This window comes from Callospermophilus lateralis, chromosome 15, assembly GCF_048772815.1.
Source record: "Callospermophilus lateralis isolate mCalLat2 chromosome 15, mCalLat2.hap1, whole genome shotgun sequence".
NCBI classification, from domain to species: domain Eukaryota; kingdom Metazoa; phylum Chordata; class Mammalia; order Rodentia; family Sciuridae; genus Callospermophilus; species Callospermophilus lateralis.
The window spans coordinates 66,648,002-66,672,800 of NC_135319.1; the positions used below are offsets into that span (position 1 = coordinate 66,648,002).

The 24,799-nt window shown below is 41.3% G+C and overlaps 1 protein-coding gene across 3 annotated transcripts in view; it reads right to left on the bottom strand.

Annotated features, from left to right (window-relative positions):
- Window positions 1–24,799, bottom strand: part of Dnmbp (dynamin binding protein) — a 96,305-nt gene that overhangs the window by 3,844 nt on the left and 67,662 nt on the right. For all 3 annotated transcript variants that reach the window (XM_076834520.1, XM_076834521.1, XM_076834522.1), the window contains 11 exons: window positions 17,898–18,091; window positions 17,047–17,146; window positions 11,957–12,104; window positions 11,101–11,118; window positions 9,841–10,040; window positions 8,228–8,358; window positions 7,027–7,131; window positions 4,433–4,561; window positions 2,781–3,113; window positions 2,210–2,389; window positions 532–730 (listed from right to left, as the gene is read on the bottom strand). In XM_076834520.1, coding sequence (XP_076690635.1) covers window positions 532–730; window positions 2,210–2,389; window positions 2,781–3,113; window positions 4,433–4,561; window positions 7,027–7,131; window positions 8,228–8,358; window positions 9,841–10,040; window positions 11,101–11,118; window positions 11,957–12,104; window positions 17,047–17,146; window positions 17,898–18,091 — 1,737 coding nt within the window. The remainder of the gene's footprint in view (window positions 1–531; window positions 731–2,209; window positions 2,390–2,780; window positions 3,114–4,432; window positions 4,562–7,026; window positions 7,132–8,227; window positions 8,359–9,840; window positions 10,041–11,100; window positions 11,119–11,956; window positions 12,105–17,046; window positions 17,147–17,897; window positions 18,092–24,799) is intronic.

Below are 24,799 nucleotides of genomic sequence, written 5' to 3' on the forward strand. Positions count from 1 at the left end.
TTATTTTTCAAAGCTTTTTGGATTTTGGAATCAAGGAAAAAGGATGATAGACTAATGTTATTATTTGTAATCTTATTTGAATTCTGAACCCCCCCCCCCGCCCCGCCGAGCCGCCCCCCCCCCCCCCGCCCCGCCGAGCCGCCCCCCCCCGCTTGAGTTGTTTTAAAAGTCATTCTCTAAATAGTTATAAAGTAAAATTGTTTATAGGGAGAAAATTTAAAAAGTAAACAAAACCCACAGGTTTCCAATCCACACACAAAGGCAAATTTACAGAAAGTGGAGAAGGCAGCTTATCCTGGGGCTTGCGAAGGGGCTCCACCAGGCAGCCCCACTGTCTGGACAACATATAAAGCATGGCAAGATCTTGCAAGATAAGTCAGGGAACCTCTTCTGGAATTTGTCAAAACAGAACCAAAACAGGTTGGTTTTGTTTTGGTAATGATCTGACATGAACATTCTCCAGAGCTGAAGAGGACTTTTTTGGTTGTTTTCCTACTTTAGTTCCTTTCATCTGATATCCAAAATGCTTACCTCCATTGTCAATCAGCCAGCGGTTCTGACTGCCCATGGGGTCTTTCTTTTTGATCACACCCACCAGGTCACCTTCCAAAAGTGAGACATCCAAGTCCTGAGCAGCATTGAAGTTCCGTTCTGCCTGGAAGAGTTTCTCAGGGGGATACCTTGCCAGCAGGGAGGCTCTGAGTTCTTCTGACTGTAGCATGTAACTTGGCTGAAAGGCAACAGAAGAGACACATCAACAAGAAGCCCTGCCTGGCCATTACTCTAGCAGCCATATTTAATCTCATCTTGCAGAGTCTGAGAAGGGAGGCACTAACCATCAACCGCTCACCACCCCATCAGATGCTTTCATAACTGAGTAAGCCCGAGTAGCTAGGCAAAACTCATGGCCTCTTCGTAATGCTTTGGTACCTTTTGTAGTTAAGAAAAAATCAAAATGCCTAAGTAATATCACTGGGTTGTCTTATAATTTGCTAGATGCATCTAAATAATTGAGTTTCTCTATCTTGACTTTACCATCTATAAAAATAAGTAACAGTCATAAAAAGAAAAACTAAAGGTAATAATAAATTTGGTTCTCCCTTTTAAGATAATCTAAAAATCTATGGGATTATAAAGAGCAAAAATATCATTAGCAAAGGCATAGCAGCATATTTTTAGCTTATGAGCCCATATAATCTGTTGTTCCTTACCCTAATGTTTAAAATATGGAAGAACTGAGTTATAAAAGCAGTTGGTGATTAACTGGCCAAAATACCTTTCTAACTCACGATCAAAAATTGGCAGACCTAGCAGATATACCCTTCAATCAATGTATTAATACTTCACTAAGAGCCAAGCTTGACATTCATATCGGGTGTGAGGAAACTACAGATGGCTACTATCAGGTACCAGGAGGCACAATGCTGATGTTCAGGAAAAGTAAATGAAGGCATGAGCCAGTGACAGATGATGCCCAATATAAACTGATCACCTATAGAGAGACAGCCACATCCACCAACACTGAGGAGGAGGATGATATGATACTTGCATAACACTTATTATATGCCAGGGATTTTCTTTTCTTTTTTGGTACTGGGGATTGAACCCATTAAGCCATATTCCCAGTACGTTTTTATATTTAGAGACGGGGCCTCCCTGAGTTGCTTAGCCTTACTAAATTGCTGAGGCTGGCTTTGAACTCATAATCCTCCTGCCTCAGCCTCCCAAGCCACTGGGATTACGGGTGTGCACCACCTCATTTGGCATGCCAGGTGCTTTCCATATATTAACTCATTTTAGCCTGTGAGAACCCTATGATGTAGGTACAGTCATCATCAATGTCTAGAGATGAGGAACTAAGGCCTAGAACAGAAGCAACATGCTCAAGGACAGTGAGTAAGCATCCATCCTGATGAACCCAGATGGTCCAGCTCTGGAGTTCACACTTCATTCTCCCCACCCCCGTTCCAGGAATTGAATACAGGGCCTCACACATGCTAGACAAGCTCTCTACTGCTGAGCTACCCCAGCCTTTTTAAAATTGTTATTTTGAGACAGGGTCTCACTAAGTTGCCCAAGCTGGCCTTAAACTTGTGATCCTTCTGCCTCAGCCTCCTGAGTAGCTGGAATAGCCGGGGTTTGCCACTATGCCCATTTGGAGTTCATACTCTTAACCCCAAGGCTGTGCTACCTCTCAGTCCATACTCACCAGGCCCAGGAGGGGCTTTCGAGCTGACTGGCGGTCTGTCGTTTTCCTCTCAAAAGGCTTTTTGGTAACTGGGAGAGACTCTGGGAAGAAGGTGAAGACCTGGAGTTGCTGCATAACCCTGCTGTGCTCCTCATGGAAGATGGCGATCAGGTTCCCCTCTCTGCCGGCCACTTTGAGTAACTGAGTCGATGGAAAGAGATGAGACGGGAAATGAGAATAGGGATGAAAGATCCCTGGGATCAACAGAGCCTCTTTAGAACCAACTGGAAGCTGGAGTTCTACTGCAGTTTGCCGGTGTGAGCTACCAACCGCAGACAACATAAGAGAGGAAGTGCTCTGCATCGCCGCCTGGGTGGCAGCACTTCCGGGGATTGCTCAAGGTGGAGAAAGTTTTAAAAGCCCCAGGTTTCATTCAGGGCACCATCAAGAGAGAAGAATTTCTGAAGGGCTGGACTGAACGTCACACTGAATCCCGCTAGTTCGGATAACCTTTTGAAAAACCCCACCTTGCGCTCTCAGAAAAGCCCCAGAACTTCAGAGATGGCTTTCCCACAGAAGGTAAGGGACTCACTGAAAGGAGCGGCTGCAACTGTTCCAGCGCCTGCTGCACAAAGTCGCAGTGGGCTTCGGCGTAGCCGTGGATGCAGTTGGTGAAGAGGCCCTGGGCGTACTGCTGGAACTTGGGCAGCTCGTCCAGCAGCTGTGCATTCAGGGCCTCGTAGTTGTTCCGGGCAGACTGGAGCTCCTCCAGGGTCTTCTTGTCCTTTAACTTCTCTGCCCGTTCTGTGCAGTTGTAGAAGTCCAGAAGCTTGTCAAAGCGCTTCTGTACCAACTTGTGGGGCCCTGTAAACATGCTCAGTAACTGATTCAAGGGAGAGATGACAAGCCGCTCTGTCCTCTCCTTCTGTAGGGACAAGAGAGGCACATTGTTCAGAACCCTTTCTTTCCGAGTCTCCAAAACACCTGTGAGGCTGACATTGTCATGCCTGTACCAGCTGCTTTGTTCACAGTGGACACAAGCTGACCCCACGAAGACCTGCAGCTGGGCCCCACTAACAGATTCCATAAAATAGCATACACATCACCAACAACTCTCAAACATCAAGGTATTTTTTTTGTAAAGGATGCTAATCCCACTTTAGCTCCTCAGTTGATGCATGCTAAACTGCACGTGGATATTTTTGCAATAGAAACGAGATGTGATAGGCTGGGGATATGGCTCAGTGGTAGAGCATCTGCCTAGCACATGTGAGAGACTGGGTTTGATCCTCAGAACTGCATGAACACATAAAATAAAGGTATTGTGTTCTCTACAACTTAATTTTTTTTTTTTTTTAAATGAGACCTGATAGTCTACCGGGTAACATTTGTTATGTGTTGTTCATACAGCTTGATTTTTTTTTTTTTTTTTTTTTTTGGGGGGGGGAGGGCAGAGTAATTTTCATATAACTACTTGGTAATATCTGTTTTTTCTTTTCAAATGATTTTTCTTTTCTTTTTAGAAGGACAAACATTGAGGGTAAGGTATTAAACAGATAAAAGAACATAAAAAGGTACTTAGTAGCATCTCATTAAAAGTAATTTACTGTTAGAACACCTGTGAATTTCTCAAGTGTGCCTCCCTGTTTTCCTTCAGCTATGCAGAGAACTCCAAGAAACTCACCCCATCCAATTCTTTTCTTAGTTGTCAATGGATCTTTTATTCTATTTTATTTCTTTATTTTTACATGGTGCTGAGGATCAAACCCAGGGCCTCACACATTGCAGGCAAGTACTCCATCACTGAGCCACAACTGCAGCCCCCACCCAATTCTGTTTTTTTTTTTTTTTTTTTGTACAATTAATCCCATATACACCTGTTTAGAAGTTCCCAAGCAATTTGGCCCTTTCTTCAGAAAATGGCTTATATTTTATAAAGATCTACTTGTTAACATTTTAACTTGAAAGGAATATTTAGAAATAATTATCTTTTAATCAGAATTACCAGTAATGCCAGATTAAATTTCCTAATTTTCTTTTCCTAGTTTGCCCTCTGAAACTAACTTGATCACACACACACAAAAAATCCATTGAATACACACAGGCCCTACTTGTCCCCCAAACTCGGTCATATTCTGAATATAAAGTTAATATGAACATAACTGATGGGCGGAATTAACTGTTGCATGAACTGACATTTGAGATGACCCAGGTACAAGAAATAGGCAGAATAGAGCCACTTACAAAATTTGTAAAGAGCTGGTCACTGATGTAGCGATGCACCTTCTCAAACTGCTCCAGGTCGCGGTGTCCCCTCTCCATGCACAGGTCCCACATGCTCACGGCAGCCACTACTTTCACACAAGCTGATTCCTGGAGCCAGTTAGAGACACAAGTAAGAATACACAGAATTTTCTAGCCTTCATCACTCATCCTGTACAGAAGTCTGAAAGGGTTCCATCATGCAAACTCTCTTCACTAGTACACTATTTCAACTTTGAAACAATAATTTTATAAACATTTATGGGGCACACAAAGAAGCTAAGACTTCTGGTTACAGAAAAACTGGTGAGGTTTAAAGAGCATAACATTTTTCTGTGCCCTCTAGATGACAGGCTTTCTTAATTCACCAAAAAAGTAAATAAAAATTAGAACCAAGATGATTCCTGCAGAATTGATGATCAATCACCTCCCCTCCTGGAGTCCTGGCTCCCGCTTCACCTTCTCGGGAATGACTGCCCCGACCTCCCCTCCCCTGTCCTGCTTCCCCTACTCTGACTTCAACTCCCCTGATGATTTTCACTCTGCTTCTTCCTGTTGCTGCAAAAAATATGAATGCTTGCTAATTGTCTCCATCTCCCTTCCCACTTAGTCAAGACAGTTTGAGTCCAGGGCTGGTTTTCTTTGACTGCCTGGCACAATGTTGGGCTTTGCATTCTGAATTTTTATTTTTTATTTTTTGGTACTGGGGATTGAATACAGGGCTGCTTAACCACTAAGCCACCTCCCCAGCCCTCTTTTATTTTGAGATAGGGCCTCACTAAATTGCTGAGGCTAGTTTTAAACTTGAGATCCTCCTGACTTAGCCTCTCAAGCTGCTAAGATTACAAGCATGGGTCATCATTCCCATACCTGGCTTTGCCTTCTTTATTATGTTTAGGGATGCCTATTAAATTAACTCAAAATCTAAAAGTACTAACAACTCCATGAGGGTATTTCAGGGATAAACAAAGTAAACTGATCGGAATCAAAGCCTATCAATTACTCATACATTGGTTTGATATTTTATAATATTTTTTAGATCTTTTGTCTTTTTGTCCTATATCTATACACATAAATAAATCCAGTACTTTGCTGGGGGAATCCTCCTAATTCCTCTTCAATTCAGAACTAATGTAAAACATGATGTCCTTTTTTCTTTTAGAAAAGTATTATAAAGTCCCCAAATATCAGGCCATATGCCAGTATAGATACCAAATTATATGGTCAATGAATTTTAGTTCTTCCAGGCTCTCTATCAGCCAATCTACCTAATTTTATTATTTGGCAGGACTTTTCATTTTATATAAGTGACACAATTGTTTTACATGTTCTCTCTTCAATTTCTGCCATTGTGGTCAAAATCAAATTGTGCTGTCCACTGAATGGCTATCAATGTTATACATATTCTACCTCAAAATAATATTATCCATTACTATGAAAATGCTTTCTAAGTTGGGGGTTCAGGCTTGCATTTGCTATAGACTCATCAAAATTAGGCAATAACCCAAGAATCTGTAAGGCAAGGGAACACACTTGGTAGCTGCCCTAATATTGTTCTTGTCAAATCTCACTTTAAGCTAATGTGTCCTGGAAAGTTTTATAAGCCTTAGTTTAGACCTAATTACATTTTTTTTTTTAAACCTAAAGGGAGTTATTTCAGATCAGTGGGCATACTCAATAAAAAATGAAAGATCTGGAAAACAATGCTGGATGCCCACATCAGACCTTGTAACTAAAATAATTCCAGCTAGATCAGTGATTTAAACTTAAAATAATGGCACAATAAAAGCACAGGAGATATTTTTTGATCTTGGGATAGGAAAGGCCTTTCTACATGACACCAATCTAAGAAGCCATGTTTTATAGCAACACAATCCACAAAAGCTGAGTTATGGGTCCGGCCTAGATGCCCATCAACATACGGATGGATAAAGAAAATTCGGTATATATACCCAATGCATTTTTATACAGCCATAAAAAATGAAATCATGTCATCTACAGGAAAATGGATGGAACTAAAGAACACCATGTTAAGTAAAATAAACCATACTCAGGAAGTCATAAATTATGTTTTCTCTCATAAGTGGAAGCTAGAGAGTAAAAAAGGGGTAAAGGGGAATTTTCACCAAAAAAGGATAGGGACGAGTGGGGAGGGAAAAGAGGGAAAGGGGAGGTACCAGGCAATAAAACTGACCAAATGTTACGTGCACATATGAGTATATTGTAAAGAATCCTACTATTTTATAATTATGATGTACCAATAAAAGTAAATGAAATTAATGCAACAGTGCTGATCTTGTAAACATTGGATTATTTTTTAAATAACCTACAGGCATTCCAATGAAAAGCACATCTTGGGGCTGGGGCTCAGCGGCAGCACACTTGCCTGGCAAGTGTGAAGCACTAGATTCAATTCTTAGTCCTTTTATTTATTTATACATGGTGCTATCAACAACTAAAAAAAAAGCACATCATGTCAAAATGGTGAGTCTAGATTTCTTAACTTTCATTGAACAATATGCTCCATGAACAAGAAAGTAGACAGAATTTCTAACTAGAGCGATGCTGATACTTACCCGGATATGCTGGAGGTAGAGAGAGAGGTCTCGAATAAAAGATTTAATCAATCTTTCTTGCATTCGGAAATTCTTTTCCGTTTCTTCAAATACTTCATCTTTTATCTGTTCAAAATAAACAAGTGCTGTTAGGAAATTGGGACCTTCTCTCAGTCTATCTTACTGTCAAAATTGTCTTTCTTAGGAACATCTTTCATTTAAATATTAACACTTGGGCTGGGGATGTGGCTCAAGTGGTGGCGCGCTCGCCTGGCATGCGTGCGGCCCGGGTTCGATCCTCGGCACCACATACAAAAACAAAGATGTTGTGACTGCCGAAAATTAAAAAATAAATATTAAAAAAATAAATAAATATTAAGACTTTAATGTTCTCCTGAATCATACTAAACTGAATTTAAACACCTCTGTGTGGCTTGAAAGACCTCTAAAATACACATGGGCCCTCCTATCTCTAGCCTCCCCTCTTCACCATCCCCTGGCCCTGCCACACCTGCTGACCCGAGGCCTTTTCTTGAGGGACTCTCCCTGCCTGGTAGGCCCTGTCCTCTCCCTAGGTCAAACCTGCCCCACTTCCATTAAAGCTCAGATGAACTTTTGGGCCAAGAAGAAGCTCACTTGTTGAAATTTTCGTTTTTCAAAGTATTACTGACATTGGGGGATAAGTGTAAAACTTAGCAACTGAATATTTTCTGGCTTGTACTTTCTTCTAATTGTTATCCTAAATATTTGATATAATAGAATGAAGACTAGAGACTTCAGATCTGCTCTCTGCACTGTTGCTAAACTGCATTTCAAGTCATGCAATCTCCTACCTTTTGTGTCCTTATTGGTAGCACAGAGTATCCAACTAAGTGATCTTTTGAATCCTTTGTAGCTTAATATGTCTACAATTTTAGATTTACCTCCCCAGAGAGATTACAGGTTCCTTAGAGGCTTTAAAAACCACAATAATTATTATATGCCAGCTGATCTGGCCTTCTAATTTGCCTTTGTGTATATTGTAAGTAGCACACCAAGGAACAAATGGAGGGTTGAGGGGTTGGATTCACTTCATCAGTAGCTGCAGGGGCCCTGCTTCCACTGGCTACAAAACCAGAGGAGGGAGCAAGAAGGGAACTGTACCCATTGACAGCAGGCAGCTGCCCCATGGAGCCCTGAAAAGCTGTCAGATGCACTGTGCCTTCAGGGGCAGGGATCTCACCTGGGGAGCAAAGCCAGTGAGGTGCTTCAGGTGACTGCTGACTCGGTTGGATTTCTTGATAATGGAGTGGATGTTCAGCTTGGAAATTTTTTCCATGAGGCTATCTTCATCACCCTTCCGGTACTTGAGCACTAGGGGTTGAGTCAAGATGGTCAGTCAAAAAAGCACTTTCCTGAGCCTGATTAAATGAACCTAACAACCTGAAAACATGCACATTTTCCCCAAAACTAATATAAGATGGAAATAACAACTCAAACTGGAGCTAGTGTTTGTCAAAGAGCTTACAGCTGAGTAGACAAAATATTCCAAATAATCATTTTTGAACAGATTCAATACCTGAAGAATAGCAGAGAGAGGCTGTGGGCAGCTGAGAGAAGAGCTCAAGAGGAAGAGGAGAGGGGCAGAGGGACGAGGGAAAGAACCAAAAGCTGGAGTCAGGGAAATATCTGAGTCTGGTGCCTGGCTCTGTCACTTAACTAAGGTATGGCCTTAAGGAGGTGGCTTTACTTTTTTGAGCCTCATTTTCCTCTGCAATAAAATGCAGAAAGTAATAGTAATTTTGAGCCCTATAATTCCACTAAATTATAGTCTCATATACAAATGAGATCTTTATATCCAGTGGTCTCACATGGTTAAATGGTATACATTAGTTACCTGATTAACAGTGTCGTATGTCAGGCACGATCTGCAGAAATGCCTAGAGATACCAACAGAAGGATTTCAGGGGGAAGACTGGATGGGAGTAGAAAGGACACTGTTGTAGAAAACAAAGACTACATCACATCAGGAGACAGAACCAAGAGAAAGGGCTCCATGGCAGAGAGCTCTCAAAGCCAGTCAGCATCACATATGAATATGGTTGATGTGACCGAGGTAGAAGAGGGAACAATTTTAGATAACTTTAGATAAAGTGTGGAGAGCAGTAGACAGGCAGAGGTTACACAAACTAGTAACTAGTTAGCAGTTACACTACATTATGGATTCTCCAAGGATATGAAAACAAGTCAATCCAGCAATCACCATGCTATGGCAGCATGGTGATTAGGGCCTCAGTATTGATAGCATGGAATGAACTGGATCTATTACTTCTATCTAGAAGGAGGGGTGTCGGTCAACTGATGGTAAGGTGCTGGAAGGGAACGTGAGGGGCAGGAATGAGGGGACCCCGGGAGGCAGGCAGATTGAGGTTTTTCTAAAAAAAGATTAAAAAGTCCCAAGTTTACAGGAGGCAGTTAAGACCTCCAATTACGTGTGTAGAGAAATCTGAGCAGGGATTGAAGAGAACCGCCCTAAATGAGCAGAGCAAAGGAGCGTGCTGCAGACCTCTCCTGGGCAAGCCCTGTCCAGTCTGCCTGGTCTGGGGTCAAGGCTCTCACTGCTTGCTACTTTGTCACTGGCACCTTATTTCCAATGGTCCACAGAGGTGCTTTTCTTACTATTACTCTATTTTTTTTCCCCCCAGATATCACATTTGTTCCAAATTCTACTACCCTTTCTTTACCACAATCCTATTATACCTACCACCTGCCTTGTCCAACCTTGAAGTAATTCTTTCAAGAGGGAAGGCATTCTCACAGGGCACACCCACTTTTCAGCAGTAAAGCTGTTCTTACCCAGGTCCTTTCGACGTTTATATTCATTAATGTTAACATTGATTTCTTTGACAGCAAGGACTGCGCTGGTTAAAGGCACTTTATCTGGGTGAGATTCTGGAGTGGAATTCAGCAGCTCTATTAGCAGCAGTGGGTAGCGCATCACTCTCTGTACTGGTTTGATGAGGAAGGAGCCCAGGTTAATATAATTGGTGCATCCCCTGTAAAGAAGGCAAAAAGAACTTCAGTCAGTTGTCAATAATACAGTGTCTCAGGATTCTGTTATTCCTGAATAGGGCTCTGTCCCTTTACTCTGTTTTTCATTGTCCTTCATTCAACAAATACATTGCTCAATGACTGGCCCACGTTCTAAGAAACATGTTGGTAGGGATCTTTGTTGTTGTGCAGACATTACAGAGAGCACTTACACAGACTAAGACTGTCGCAGACAATATGGATTCACCATTGTATACATGGTCTATTGTTAATTGAAAGTTTGTTATGATTACTTATTGGGCATCTGATAAATACCAAGTACTGTTCTTCTAGGTGCTGGGAATTTAACAGTGATCAAAAAAGTCCCTGCTATGTAGGGATTAGACAGGCAATAAACAAATAAATATAAAAAGTGCTATGGAAAAAATATGGCAAGGAAAGTCTACTTCTAGGTTTCTATCCATAAAGAACATAAATCATAAAATCAGGTTACTACAGTAACATCAATGTTTAGAGCAGCTCAATTTACAATAGCTAAGCTATGGAAGCCAACCTAGGTGCCCTTCATCCAATGAATGGATAAAGAAAATGTGGTACATACACATAATGGGATATTACTCAGCCATAAAGAAGAATGAAATTATGGCATCTGCCAATAAATGGACAGAACTAGAGAAATAAGCCAATCCCCAAAAACCAAAGGCCAAATGTTCTCTCTGATGTGTAGATGCTAACACACAATAGGGGGAGGAGGGAAGAATAGAAGTTCATTGAATTAGAAAAAGGGGAATGAAGGGGGGGATGGGAATAGAAAAGACAATAGAGTAAATTGGACATAACTTTCCTATGTTCATATACGAATACATGATCAGTGTAACTCAACATCATGTACAACCATAAGAATGGGAGGTATGAATGTTTGTAAAATATGTCAAAATACACTCTGCTGTCATGTATATGTAAAAAGAACAAATAAAATAAAAATAAATAAAAGAAAATCACCCTTTGAAGGGTTAGGAAAAATCAACAGAATGAGCTCACACATCAAGTAGCAAGAGCACTTACCATTCACTGTACAGGGTCCTACAGGGCAGCGGGCATGAGGACAAAGACAAAGAGCTTATTAGAGAGATGACATTAATTTTTTTCATTCTTCTTAGAATTTACCTACACACTGGGAAAAAATTACATGGGATAAAAGAAAATGAGGAATGTCTATGGTGGCATATCTAGTCTCTTAAAGTTAGTAATCCCCTATCTTCATTTGATGTATTTATCTGTATATTTATAACTTGCCAAAGACCAGGAAAATCTTATCTAAGAAGGTATACTTGGTCTTCTCATATATGCTCTTTATTTTTATTTTAATACTGAGCATTGAACCTATGCACACTTAATCACTGAGCCACATCTCCACATCCTCAGCTTTTTTTATTCTTTATTCTGAGATAGGATCTCACTAAGTTGCTGAAACTGGCCTTGAATTTGCAATCCTCCTGCCTTAGCCTCCTTGTTCCTGGGATTACAGTGTTATGCCACCACACCTGGTTCTTATACGTTCTTGTTTATTTGGACCAAACTATCTTCTTGAGTGCTGCTTTTCCTTTTTCTTCATCTTCCTTTATTTTCCCCAATACTGGGGATTGAACCTGGGCCTTACGTATGCTAGGTAAGTGCTCTAATTCCTGGCTGCTTCCTACCCAAAATGTTGACTTAATACTTGGTACAGAGGACAAGTGATTTAAATGGTCAAAAATACAAGCAGGAAACCTTTAAGATTTCCATGTATATAATGAGAAAAGGGCAAGCAGGTCATTTAATGGATCCTGTTTAAGATATGACAGACAGTTGTCATAAGAAGTCTGGGCAAATACAGGATGATTGCTACAACAACAATAGAAGCAAAGTGGTCAAATCCTACTTGAGATCTGCCAAGGAGTTCTGAAGATGCTTCTGGATCTTCTCATCCTTCTCATAGATTTCCAGCAGTGAAATGGCCTCATCATGATTCTGGCAGTAGACCCTGTATGTTCCCTCAAGTTCATCCCGGTGGTCAAGAAACACAGGTCCTTTGGAGTACACAGAGGCATACAGCAATGTCAGTAATTTTCTTCTCGTTATCATAAAGTGTATCACCAAATTTTAACGTCAGCTAAATCCTGTTATAAGACTTGAGGAGGCTATCCATCAAATTAATACATTTCCATGTAATAGCTTAAAGTTGGAATCATTTAAAGCAGAATTAACATTTTACAAAACTACAGATTAAACCCAGAAGTGCTCTACCACTGAATTATATCCTCAGCCCTTTCTATTTTATTTTGAGATGGGGTTTCACTAAGTTGCCCAGCCTGGCCTTGAACTTGTGATCCTCCTGCCTCAGCTTCCCAAGCAGCTAGGATTATAGACATGCACCACTGCACTGAGCCCAAGCAAAATGTAGAGAACCACCTTCTTTATGTATTTATTTTTTAGAACCCACACACAGTTATTCCCTGAAGTCCATTTAAGTATAGTAAGGCATTTATAAGCATCCTCCATGTGGGCGTGTGATCAGAACCCTATAAGAATCCCCTCATACTCAAATCTCCAAGAAAATCTGCACAAGGACAAAGAAATCCTTCTACAACAGTGGTTTCTGACTTTTATTTGTGCATAAATTAAAAACATAGGATAAGTGCAATTTATTATGCTATACTATATTATATTGTAATGTTTCAAAAAGCCCTAATCTGTGGTATAACAACACATGTATTTCTTTTTTTTTAAATATTTTTCAGTTGTCAATGGATCTTTATTTTATTTTTTTATTTATATGTGGTGCTGAAAATTGAACCCATAGCTCACACATGCTAGGCAAGTGCTCTACCAGTGAGCCACAAACCCCAGCCCCACATGTACTTTTTTATACAGCATTAAACAAAAAAATACAGCAATCAGCATGACAATCACCATACTTTCAGTGACATAAGAAACCAGGAAACATTGCTTCTAGTTAAGTGTTGCTGAAATTTTAAGATAATTGCAACAATCTAATGTGATATGAACCCCTGACCTCATTTGGTAACAGTCACAGATATTGCTAATACTTCATGGTTGGTTCCTATGTTCACACTTTATACATGTTAAATTTCAGCTCAAAATTTGTAAAAATTTTTTTCTAACCAAATCCATATACTCTGAAATCTATTCACAGGCTCCTGGTCCATGGCCAGTTAGGCATATTGAGCTGGTTCCTAACCAAACTTCTACACAGAAGTTTCTTTTATAGCTGCTTCCTAAGTGTGCGGATTCCCTGGCTTGTTAAAATTATTCTTCCTCTTGCCCTGTTCCTTCTGTCAATATACTCCATCCTTCTACCTTCAGCTTGCAGTGCTCCACAAGAAAACACCTCATCCTTGTTCTCCTCCTTCAAATATGATCCTACTTCCTGCTTCCCCCATGACTATTCCTACTATGGCTCTGGGCATAACCCTCCCTCAGGGGACCCCAACCCATTCTCTATAATGTCACCTTTGTTCTTGTGTTGTGTCCCACAGAACTCCCTGTTCTTGAAAAGATCGGTTTCTTTAAGTTAAATCTATTCCCTGATGTATGACTCCTTTCTCTAAGAGAAACTGGATTGTTTTTTGCCAACCTTACCACCTGCCACCGGTCTCATTGAAGTCTCACTTCCGCCTCCTGCACTCAGCAGACACAGCAGTGAGAGTGAGGCTGCTACTTTTTGGTCTTTGGAGCGACTTTGGAATTCCTGAGCCTCCAATGTGTTCATTCCCACCATCCCAGATTTCCCTGCCTTTTCCTCTGCGTTCTTCCTTCTGTCCCATTCCTGACCAGCATCTGAGAACTCTCACTTGCTGGCGACTAATATCAGTCACACCCTCTGTTCACTGTACATCACCACCAACAAGCAGAGCTACACTCCAGTCTCCAGGGGTGCATGATCCAAAAATGGGCCATGAAATCTACTTAATGGGTCAAGATCAGCATTTTTTAAATGAAATAAAATGGAAAAGGACACATAAGAAAACATCACATATAGTAAAACAACATGTATCCTGTGCCATTATGTAAAACACCCCCCCAAAAAATGTTAAAAATAACTTAAAATCCCAGCCTGCGTCACATAAACTGCTGGGAGATACACTGTAGAGAGGACAGTCTGCATTATGTGCTGCCATTTGTGTGCTGAAAGAAATGGGGCTAAGGAACTGGGGTAGAGAAAATGTGCAACTGATGGTATGTGATAAACCGTCTCTGGGAAGAGACTTAAGGACACTAGTAACTGGTGGCTTCTGGTTGAGAAGAGCAGGGTGGCTGGGAACAGAGAGGAGGCTTTTCATTAAGTTTTTTTTTTTTTGGTACCTTTCTAATTTTGTGCTATGTAAATGTATTAAAATAAAAATTAGACTAAAAATATATTTCTCTTTCTCTCTTTCTGCTTCCTGGCTGCTGTGAAGCAAGCAGCTTTCTTCTGTCAAGTCCTCTTGCCACAATGTTCTGCCTCAACTTGGGCCCAGAGCGATGGAGTTGGCTGACTGTGGACTGAACCTCTGAAACCTTTCAGATTATCTTCAGGCCCCACTTCTTAAAGATCTCATCTCCCAACATCATCACCCTGGGGACCAAACTCACAACATAGGAATCTTGGGGGACAAATCACATTCATACCATAGTGCCTGCTTTGTGCTAGGTACTGGGAATAGAATACTTCTAATTCTGTCATGGGCTGCCTTCTGAGTGGAGGTCCTACTCATTTCATCTGGGATCCAACCCACCCACAGGGGGCCTTCTGCAGGGATGCTCTTCTCATCCAGCTCAGGCTCTGACATCCTGCTTTGGGTCATGGCTGGATGGATGCCCTCCTTACCTTGCTTAACCTGGGACACTTTGTGTCAAGCATCTTTAATGCAGACATACCATCTTCACCCTCCATGAACTCCACACAGAACACTGGCTGCCATCTCCTGCCTGGACACTTTCCTCACCCTATTCAGGCTCTGACACCCAGCTCTCCTTACAGCTCAGAGTTCCTTCCCATCTGCGGATCTTCCCACCTTTTGTTATTTAACATATTTACCTCTAATCTTTTTTCCATATATTTTTAAATATGCTGATAATTAACTATGGTTTTCTATTTTTATCCTGTTTGTAAAAACACATTTGCCCAAGACATTAAGAATATTTCACATAATAAAAATTTTTTAAATATCTTAAATAAAAAAGGAATGTTTCATGTAACATAAATGACACTTAAAAATAAAATAAAAATATACTAAACTTAAGTTTTTAAAAAATTGCTTATATAATTCATATCAATCTGTAAAACCTTTGCTAATGGTTTCACAAAGCTTTTGCCTTTCTTGTCCTTTTCAGACCCTGCACTTATCAGATGATTAAATCCTGTCCTTTACCATTCCCCACTGAAGGAACTGGCTGGCCTTTGGGGTGACAGTCCAAAGCTACACTGCAGTGTTCACCCCCCCCCCCCATATATGTGCCCTGCCTGCAGCCCCTCTGTAAGGCAGGGCCACCCTGGCCTGGCTGCTAAGCCATTCAATTTCCACGATTCTCCATCACTTCTCCCTTTGTGCCTCAACACAGCTAAGCCTGCCACCTGAGCTTTGTTTGACTTAGGACAAGAAACGAAGGGAAGAAGAAAAAATACTAAGTGTCATCCACCAGTGTGATGAAGCCTGGCCTGGGGATTTCCCAGAGGCAAGACCAGCTCAGTGCAGGTGCAACTCTCACAAACCTACACCTCAATTCGCCCTGACAAGAACAGCTTACCCTCCCTTTGTGAAAGAAACAGCTGCCAACTGACCTGGCATGAACATAGGTATGAAGAAGGGGGAAGAATCCCCAGGCTCAGCTGGGTCTGAAAGGAGGGCCTCTTGGTCAGGCGGTCCTCTGACCCCTGACTCTATCTGGCCCAGGCCCTCAGCCTGTTCCTGCTGTCCATCCTATGTAAGAACAAACCATTTGCTATAAACTGTAAAGTCTTGAGTCATCTTTGATGTGAATGGGACTAAAGGAGAAAAGTCACCCTAGGAAGCTGGTTAACTAGGACTAGTAGAGAAAGCTGAACACGACAACAAGTAACAGAACAAACTGGAAGAAAAGCGAGTAATTACTTGATTATAATTAATCCCTCTCATTGCTTTTATAATTCAAATAAATGAATTATAGGTACTTATAAAATCTTATAAATTGGCCCTTATGCTTTATTATTACATTAAAGTTGGGTCACCGTGGCTTCTTTCTAGTCAACTCATCATTGGCTCCTCCTTTCTCACCTTCCTGGCCTCCAGCAGCAAGGCCCCAGGCTGCCGTTTCTTTACTCCTCTATAAAGTGACAAACATACAGTTGTATTCTATGACTGACACAGAGGTTAGTGGTGTGAACTTGGAAGACAAAGACCTGAGCTGAATGTCAGCCCATCGATTACTAGCCATGTATACACAGGCAAATTTCCTTCACTTTCCTCATCTGTAAAACAAGACTCAAGAGTAGAGAACTGAGATCCAGTATGATAATCTTGAGATGCAGAGTGTGTGATAAACACTCAAGAAACATTAACAAGGTTGCACTGTCCTTCACATTCCTCAGCCACTTCCCCCTTCCTTCAGGAGGACAGAGCCCTCATTTTGTTCCCGTATCCACTTTTCCCCAGGTTAAGCTGGGTAAATGCTGCCTAGTCTAACCCAACAGCATGACCCCTTGCCCCATTCCAGTGATCAGTTTAGGAACACTGGGACTCAGTTCTGGACAATGGCTGGGCCACAACCATCAGTCTGAAAGACACCATACTCGTACTCTATGACATCTAAAACTTCTATTACTAACATACTTTACCACCTCAAAACAAGCTGAGGTTAAGAGAAGCAGCAGTCAAGTAACCTCTGAACTAAATAAGTAACATGTCACGTTCCTAGCATAATGTTTAGCACCAGGAAGGCCCCTTCCCACCCCCGACCTCCCATGGCTGAAACAATGGGAGGAGCTCATACCTACAGCATTGCTGATTTCCAGGGCAGCCAATAATTGTTTTGAGACCTTAATCACCATTGGCATATTTCCAAAAAGCCCTTCAAAATCGATGTTTGGTATCTGAGAAAATGAAACAAAGTATAAAGATGCATGGAAATGAAATTAATGGCATATCACTAATATTAGGAACGTCTCTTCAAGGATTTCACAAAATTTGCCCAGGTCATAGTCTTTACTTGCTTTCACCAAAAAGTTTCTAGGACAGAGACTTCCAACCTTTAGTGGCACACTTTATCCTCAATTCAACTATGCTTCAGTTTGGATGTAGAGTATCCCCAAGAGGGCCATGTGTTAAAAGGACTGATTGCTAGCTTGTAGCACTATTGGGCTGTGGGGGATCTTTAAGAGGGAGGGCTTAGTGGAAGGAAGTCAGGTCACTGGGGACATGCCCTTAAAGGGGATCCTGGGACCCTGGCTCCTTCTTTTCTTCTCTCCGATTCCTGGCTGCCATGAGGTAAGCAGCTTTGTTCTACCATGCTCTCCCCACCATGATGTTCTGTCTCACCACAGGTCCCAGAGCAATGGAGCCAGCTAATCAAGAACAGAAACCTCTGAGACTGAACCCAAATAAATCCTTCTTCCTTATAAGTTGCTTACCTCAGGTACTGTGTCACAGCAATGGAAAGCTGACTAATATAAACTACTCTTTGCTCCTTCCCCACCATCACCTTAGTCTATAATTATAGTGCAACAGCCATCAGAGACTTTATTTCAAACCCAATAAATCTGTGGTGAGAACTCCCACATCCTAATGCTTCAGGTTTGGAGGACCACGTTCAAAGCCAGGCTAATTGTGTCCATTAGTTCCCACCTGTGCCTGCTGCAGGGGAATCATAATCCGCTCAATGCACATTTCCAGGTCCCGAATATAGTCTCTTTCTGTCTGAAGAAGTTCTTCCACCACCTTGGCTCTCTTCTCCAACATCCTCTGCTCTGGGTTTTCAGTGGACACAGATCCAGAAGGAGCCACCAGGGAAGAAGACTGAGAGGAGAGGAGTGTCATTTCTAGAAGGAAAAGAGAACTGTTCAGAAGCTCTGAGTGTGAAAGCAGGACTCTTCTTCAACAGCTTAAGTTGGGAAGAAGCATTCCTTGAGAGCTAAATCTCTCTCTGTTCTTAGCCAATCATCAGGGAATCTGACTGAAGGTGTCAGTTCTAAATACAAATGGATGGAGAGCTTAGCAAGCCATGCCTGCAGAGAATTCTGATTGTGCAATACCATTTCTAGACTATCATAAAAAGGAGCCAGCTCACTCAGGAGGACAAACAGTATTTACAAGTTCTTTGTGAAAGAGGCTGGAAAGGGGTGCAGGCCTTATGGAGAACCATACTCAACCAGGTACAATGGAGCACACCTGTAATCTCAGCGGCTCAGGAGGCTCAGACAAAAGATTTGCAAGTTCAAGGTCAGCCCCCGAAACTTAGTGAGATCCTGTCTCAAAATAAAAAAGGGCTGGGGATGTGGCTTAATGGTTTAAGCATCCTTGGGTTCAATCCCTAGTATTAAAGAAAGAAAGAGAACTGCTTTCATTTAATAAGCTATAAGGCCTTCTCCCTGATCTCAGCAGTAAAAATACCAAGCTAGAAAATAAAAACATCGATACTGCACATTAAAAAGAATATTATAGAGAACATACAATGGCAACTTGCCAATGGGAAGATAAAAATTAGGAATCCTCCATCTGAGATCTGGTATGCTGGGCCTGTCATTTATCATTTACTATGATGGTGAATCAACATTAGCCAAAAGTTAGCGAAAAAACCCAACAACTTAGAGTCTTCCTGTTGAAACATCAATCAAGACTCAAAGCAGGTTTGGTTACTTCACATATCCTAGAAGACAGATACAAAATATTCTAAACATGAAGTTCTTTGATGGTATTTTCAATTACAAGAATTTCGCAGAACTAGACTGCATGATTCTAAAAATGTAAACAAATATGTACCTTGTACAGGATGTACCTTGTACAGGATGAGTTATTTATGAAGATGGGACAGCATTTGTTCATTTAAAATGCACATCAACAACTAAAACAAACAATTGAAAGAATTCAACAGGGAAATGATCTCCACTTAGTTTCCTTCAAATTCCTTAAGACCCACTTAAACAACTGCAAATTTGGCAAGTAAATATAATTTTAAGTATGAATATGATTGTGAGAAGCAAAAACACAAGTGTTCCAACCACTATGGGAAGATATAGCATCCTTCACAGATTTTATTCTCGAGAAATCTTTCCTATTGACCCATCTCTAAGGATTTAGGGATTCCAATATTTAAAAAAGAATGCAGCTAGATTCTGGTTTCTAAAATCCCTTCTCCACTAAAAGGAAACAGGGTTCTTTGGAAAAATGGCTAATTTCAGGGAGGGGGCAGGTAATGCTATAGAGGAGCCTGAAATATCCTGTGGCGGAAAGTAAGGAAGACGTGATGGAAGGAGCTCCCACTGACCCAGGCTGGCACAATCTGAATATGAACCTAAGTCAGCATAGCAACAGAATATAATCCACTGAACAGAATAAAAATCTGTAGCAGGGCATACGCCTGTAGTTCCAGTGGCTTGGGAGGCTAAGGTAGGAGGATCCCAAGTTCAAAGCCAGCCTCAGCAACTCAGTAAGACCCTGTCTGTAGATAAAATACTAAAAAGGGCTAGAAAGTGGCTCTGTGGTTAAGTGTTCCAGTACCAAAAAATAAAATAAATGAAAAATAATAATAAAAATCCATAATTTCACACTGATAAGTACATAAATAAATAGAGGAGAAAACAATTTTATGGTAGAATATCAATTCACAAACAGCACAAGAAATGATGGAGTTAGAAAATCACCATTTTGCAATCAGGAGGAAATTTGGTTCGGGTACAAAAAAACACCAACAAACAATTCTGGTGCTATTGGTGAGGCTGAATGATGATCAGAATATGTGCATAGTTTTTTAAATTGCTTATTACAATTTACATATTAGTTATAAAAATGAAAAAAAATAGAGAAATGGAAAATACTATGACCTAGTATTACCAAGAAGGGACTAACACACATGTGCTTCCACATCATGTCTAGAAGCGATACAATATCCCTTGTGCAGTATACCAGTCACAAATGCAGGAGTTGACACAAGTCTTGAAGAAACATCAAACTCAAATTGAGGATTTGTGTCCTTCAAAATGCAATGTCATTAAAGACAAATACCCCTGAGGAACAGTTCCCACAAAACAAGGTTAAGGAGATGATAGCTTAATATATCCTGACTCTATCTTGGATGCTGATTTGAAGAAAAAAGTCACTACAAAGGACACTACTAGGACAATGGTACTGCACTCCTGCAATCCCAACAGCTTGGGAGACTGAAACAGGAGGATTGCAAAGTGCAAGGCCAGCCTGGGCAACAGAGCAAGACCCTGTCTCAAAATGAATTTAAAAAGGCTGAGGATGTCCCTCAGTGATAGAGCATCTCTGGGTTCAGTCCCCAGCATCACAAAGCAAACAAACAAAAAAATGAATAATATGCTAATAATAATGACTACATCAGCTGAAAATTTCCTGAAGTGGCAAATCTACTGTGGCCATACAAGAGAGTACCCATATTCATACAAAATACACACCAATATGTACTGAAGCCTCATACTAAAGGCATAACACATTCAATTTATTCTCAAATAACTGTGAAGAAAAAAAAATTGGGAAAGACAAAGAATTAAAAGCAAAAACATGGCAAAATATTAAATACTGATGATTTTAAATAAAGAATATAAAGGAGACTCTTTGTATTATTGCAGTTTTCTGTAAATATGATATTCAAAACAAAGTTTAAACAGACATAATAGAAAAATATCTTTCTTGAAGAAATATCCTTTTAGTTTTTGGTAGAATAAATGGTATAATTTCAAGTATAACTCTCATTTCATCACAATGCTAAAATATGGTTCTAAATTAATTGTGATGTAGACACTATTTTTACAGTGTTGCATTTATGAGGCAAGTGCTGTTTTCAGTGAGCTACACTCCCGGTGCCATAAAATTTATTCTTAATGGACTTGTTTTACATTTTCTTTGTAACTTCAAAGAAATAGGTTCTTGGTGCCAAATATGACAAGTTTAGAAAAGAAATTCATTTTTAATGCAAGACTAGAAGGTTTTGGAAAGAGAGAACATGTACTGAATTCCTGCTATATATGAATTTACAGTCTATATCCCTGAATTCATTTCATGTGCACACCAAAACTTTAAAGCAGGTATTACTACTACTACTTAATAGATTTAAAAACCTAGGTTTTGAGAAGCTGACCAACACCACCGAGGTTATGCAGCCAGTACATGGCAGTTTTGGAAATACGACCTAAATATATTTAAATCTAAATCCTACGTACTTAGTTACACGCCATTTTGCTTCCCTAGTCTGGAATCTCCACTAGAAAAGGTCAGGGGCCTATTTGCTTCAAATCTTAATAATTCCCTGGACAATATTCTCTTCCAGGATTCCAAGTTTTATTAATTGTGGTAGCTGAAAGCACAAAGTACCAGCAAGCACTTACTCATCAAGCAGAGTATATCCAGAGGGTTCAATTTCTTTTTTACATTAAAACCAAGAAAAAGAAATAACAAATCTTTCAAACTCTCAGCAATTTTTTTTCAGATGTGATTTATAGACTTTTGAACAACCTTTAAAAAACAAAACCCAAAACACTTTGGTGTGATTAAAAACCCCTATGTTTTTGCTAAATTGCAGTTTCCTAGGTATCATCCCTAAGAATCTCATTCAGCAAATCTGGGTGGGAACCACCGCGAATTTGCAAATTTAACAAAACCCCAGGTGTTTCAGAACAGACCAGTGATCTTCAGGCTCCATAAACCTATTAACACTCAGGAATTTTCAAATAGGAGGTCAAATAAAGTTATCTGGCTTGAAGAGACTCCAAATATAAAAACAATTTTCCCTTATTCCACATAATATGCTAATAAAAAAGTCTGATCTAAGAGTATAGTGAGCTGAGGATGTAGCTCAGTAGTTAGGCACTTGCCTCGAATATGTGAGGCCCTGCGTTGGATCCCCAGCACACATGCATGCATACATGAGTAAATAAATAAAATAGTTAGTTTCTGGGACAACCAAGTGAGGGGGAAATGGCCTTTGCCCTTAGTCTGCTACAGTCAGAATAGGCTTGAATCTTGGATTTTCCACTTCTTAGCTGGGGACCCCTGGAAATGTTCACCTCTGGGCCTCAATTTCCCCATCTGTAAAATGAAGAGAATAATACTGGCTTTGCAGAGTCACTAAGGGAATTAAATACAGTAATAAGTTTGTCCTTTCCCCAAGATGGGCCAGAATTTGCTGTGTGCACCACATTAAGATAAAATTCAGAGTAGAAAAATGCCACGTGCGTAGACTCTAATTTTTTTCCCTCTAAGAACAATAACATCTGGGGATTTGCAAGCACACAGAGGAAACTGAGGCTCGGTATCAGATCTTGTATAAAATGCACAGACCAGCTCTCACTTTCTTCCTAGGATGGCCCTGCAGGTGTTAAGGAGCTGGGGCTGTCTGAGAATTCCTTGGGTGGTAGCTCCCGCCTCAAGGCCATTCCTTCTCAAGTTAGTGGTTCATCCCCAGGTTCATTTCCCACACGTCTAAGGAAGCGAGTGCGCTAACTCGCAGCTTCCCGAGGCTCTAACACACACTTCAAAGAGCAACCTCTTCCCTGCCCCGGGAATTTGGTTGCCTTCGGCAGGCAAAACCTCTGTCTCCGGGCGGGCGAGGTCCCAGGCCGCCGGGACCTGGCTCAGGGCCCCCTCTCTTTGTGCCGGCTCCCACGGCTCCCATAGCCCCAGCAGGTACCTGCGGCGCCCAGAGCCCGCTGCGCGCCGACACGGTGGGTCCCGGGCGTCGGCAGACCCGGCAGAACCTTCCCAGAGTTCAAGAATGCTCCTCAAGCCCCCAGGGCCCTTTGAATAGGGTGGGCACGTCCCCCGGGCTTCCCTCATTTCCATGTGAATCGCCCCTAGGCACCCGGCCTATCACGGGGTCAGTGCTAAAGGATGGAGCTGGACTCACACCCTATCGGACTGAGCTGTCGCAGAGCTGGCCTCACCCTGCGCGCTCGAGGCCCTCCTTCATGGTTGTTTTTCCTTTCCTAAAACCCTCATAATTTCACCTCCCGATTTTTAAACCAAGATTATTATCTCTTAATTTTCCTACTCTTTGCTAAGACTTGTTTTGGAGAGGATGCCCTTTTCGGGGAAGAACTGCAAGGCCACTCCATGCCTTCTGGAAAGACAACACTGAGAAGTGGGCACACTTGTCTGCTCAGGCCTCTCTCTGCAGTCCCTTTCCCTGGCCAGGCAGCGCCCTCACTTTGCCAGACCTCAGACTTTTTACTGTAGCTCCTTAACCCTCAGGCCATAGGAATGAGCTGATCTCAGCTGGGCACCCTGGGCAGCCAGAACCCAGAAGCAATTCACAGGAACTGGAGCCCCCTCACACCTTGAAAACACTTATGCTTTAAAGGAACTGGGGTAGAAGAGAGATGCACAACTTGCCATTTTTGTAAGAAAATGAAGAAAGGAAAGGAAAAAGAGAAAAAGAAAAGAAAAATTGCAAACTTCCATACACATTTCTATATATAGGTAAAATATGTAAGTATACAGAGAAAGGTCAGAGAACCTGCCAATTTCATCACAGAGTTTGCCTCAGGGAAGGCTCTGGGATTGGGGATAGAAGCTGGAGTCAATGGAGACTGAGCTCAACCATATTTTGTTTTTGTTTTCCCTGCTGGGGATGGAACTCAGGGCTTCATACATGCCAGTCACAGTCAGGTACTCTATCACTGAGCTACATCTCCAGATCCCAATCTGTATTTTTAATATAACAAAAGAACAAGATATTTTTAAAAAATTTGTCAGGCTACAATACTTCTCTACTGGTGAAAATTTAAGCAATCTGAGAGAAGACAACTTTTGGATAAGAGCCCTTCCCACTGCTTCTAAAATCACACCATAACCTTGTAATGTTGACTATACTGGATGGTGAGCTGCAGGGAGGCTGCTTTCCTCCATCATCTAATGGAGCTCTTTTTAGTTTTAAAATATATTTAAAGAAATGTTTATGGGGCTGGGATTGTGGCTCAGCGGTAGAGCGCTTGCCTAGCACGGGCAGGCCCCGGGTTCGATCCTCAGCACCACATAAAAATAAAGGCATTGTGTTGTGTCCATCTACACCTAAAAAATAAATATTAAAAAAAGAAATGTTTATATGACACTATGTGTCTCAAGAACTGTTCTAAGCACTTTATGAATATTAGGTGTTTTTACTCCTCATAATGATCTTACTATTGTCCCCATTTTGCTGATGAGGCAAGAAGAGTAATCAAGAAGTTGGCCCAGTAAGTGCTGTGAGCCACTGCAGTCCAGTCTCTGCACTTGGCCAGGAGCTGTCTTACCTCCAGTGCTTTTCCCCGGCATCCAAGTCCTGTGAGTTGTGACTATGACTGTGAATTCCACTTCTGAGTTTTGGTGGCCATCTGGTAGTTAGTGATGGTGGTTAGGGGGGGGTGGATTCTAAAACACAACCTAATTTGTTTTTTTTAGTTGTTGATAGACCTTTATTTATTTATATGCAGTGCTAATAATTGAACCCAGTGCCTCACACATGCCAGGCAAGTGCGCTACCGCTGAGCCCCAGCCCCAGCCCCAAACACAGCATAATCTTTAGACCCACAGTC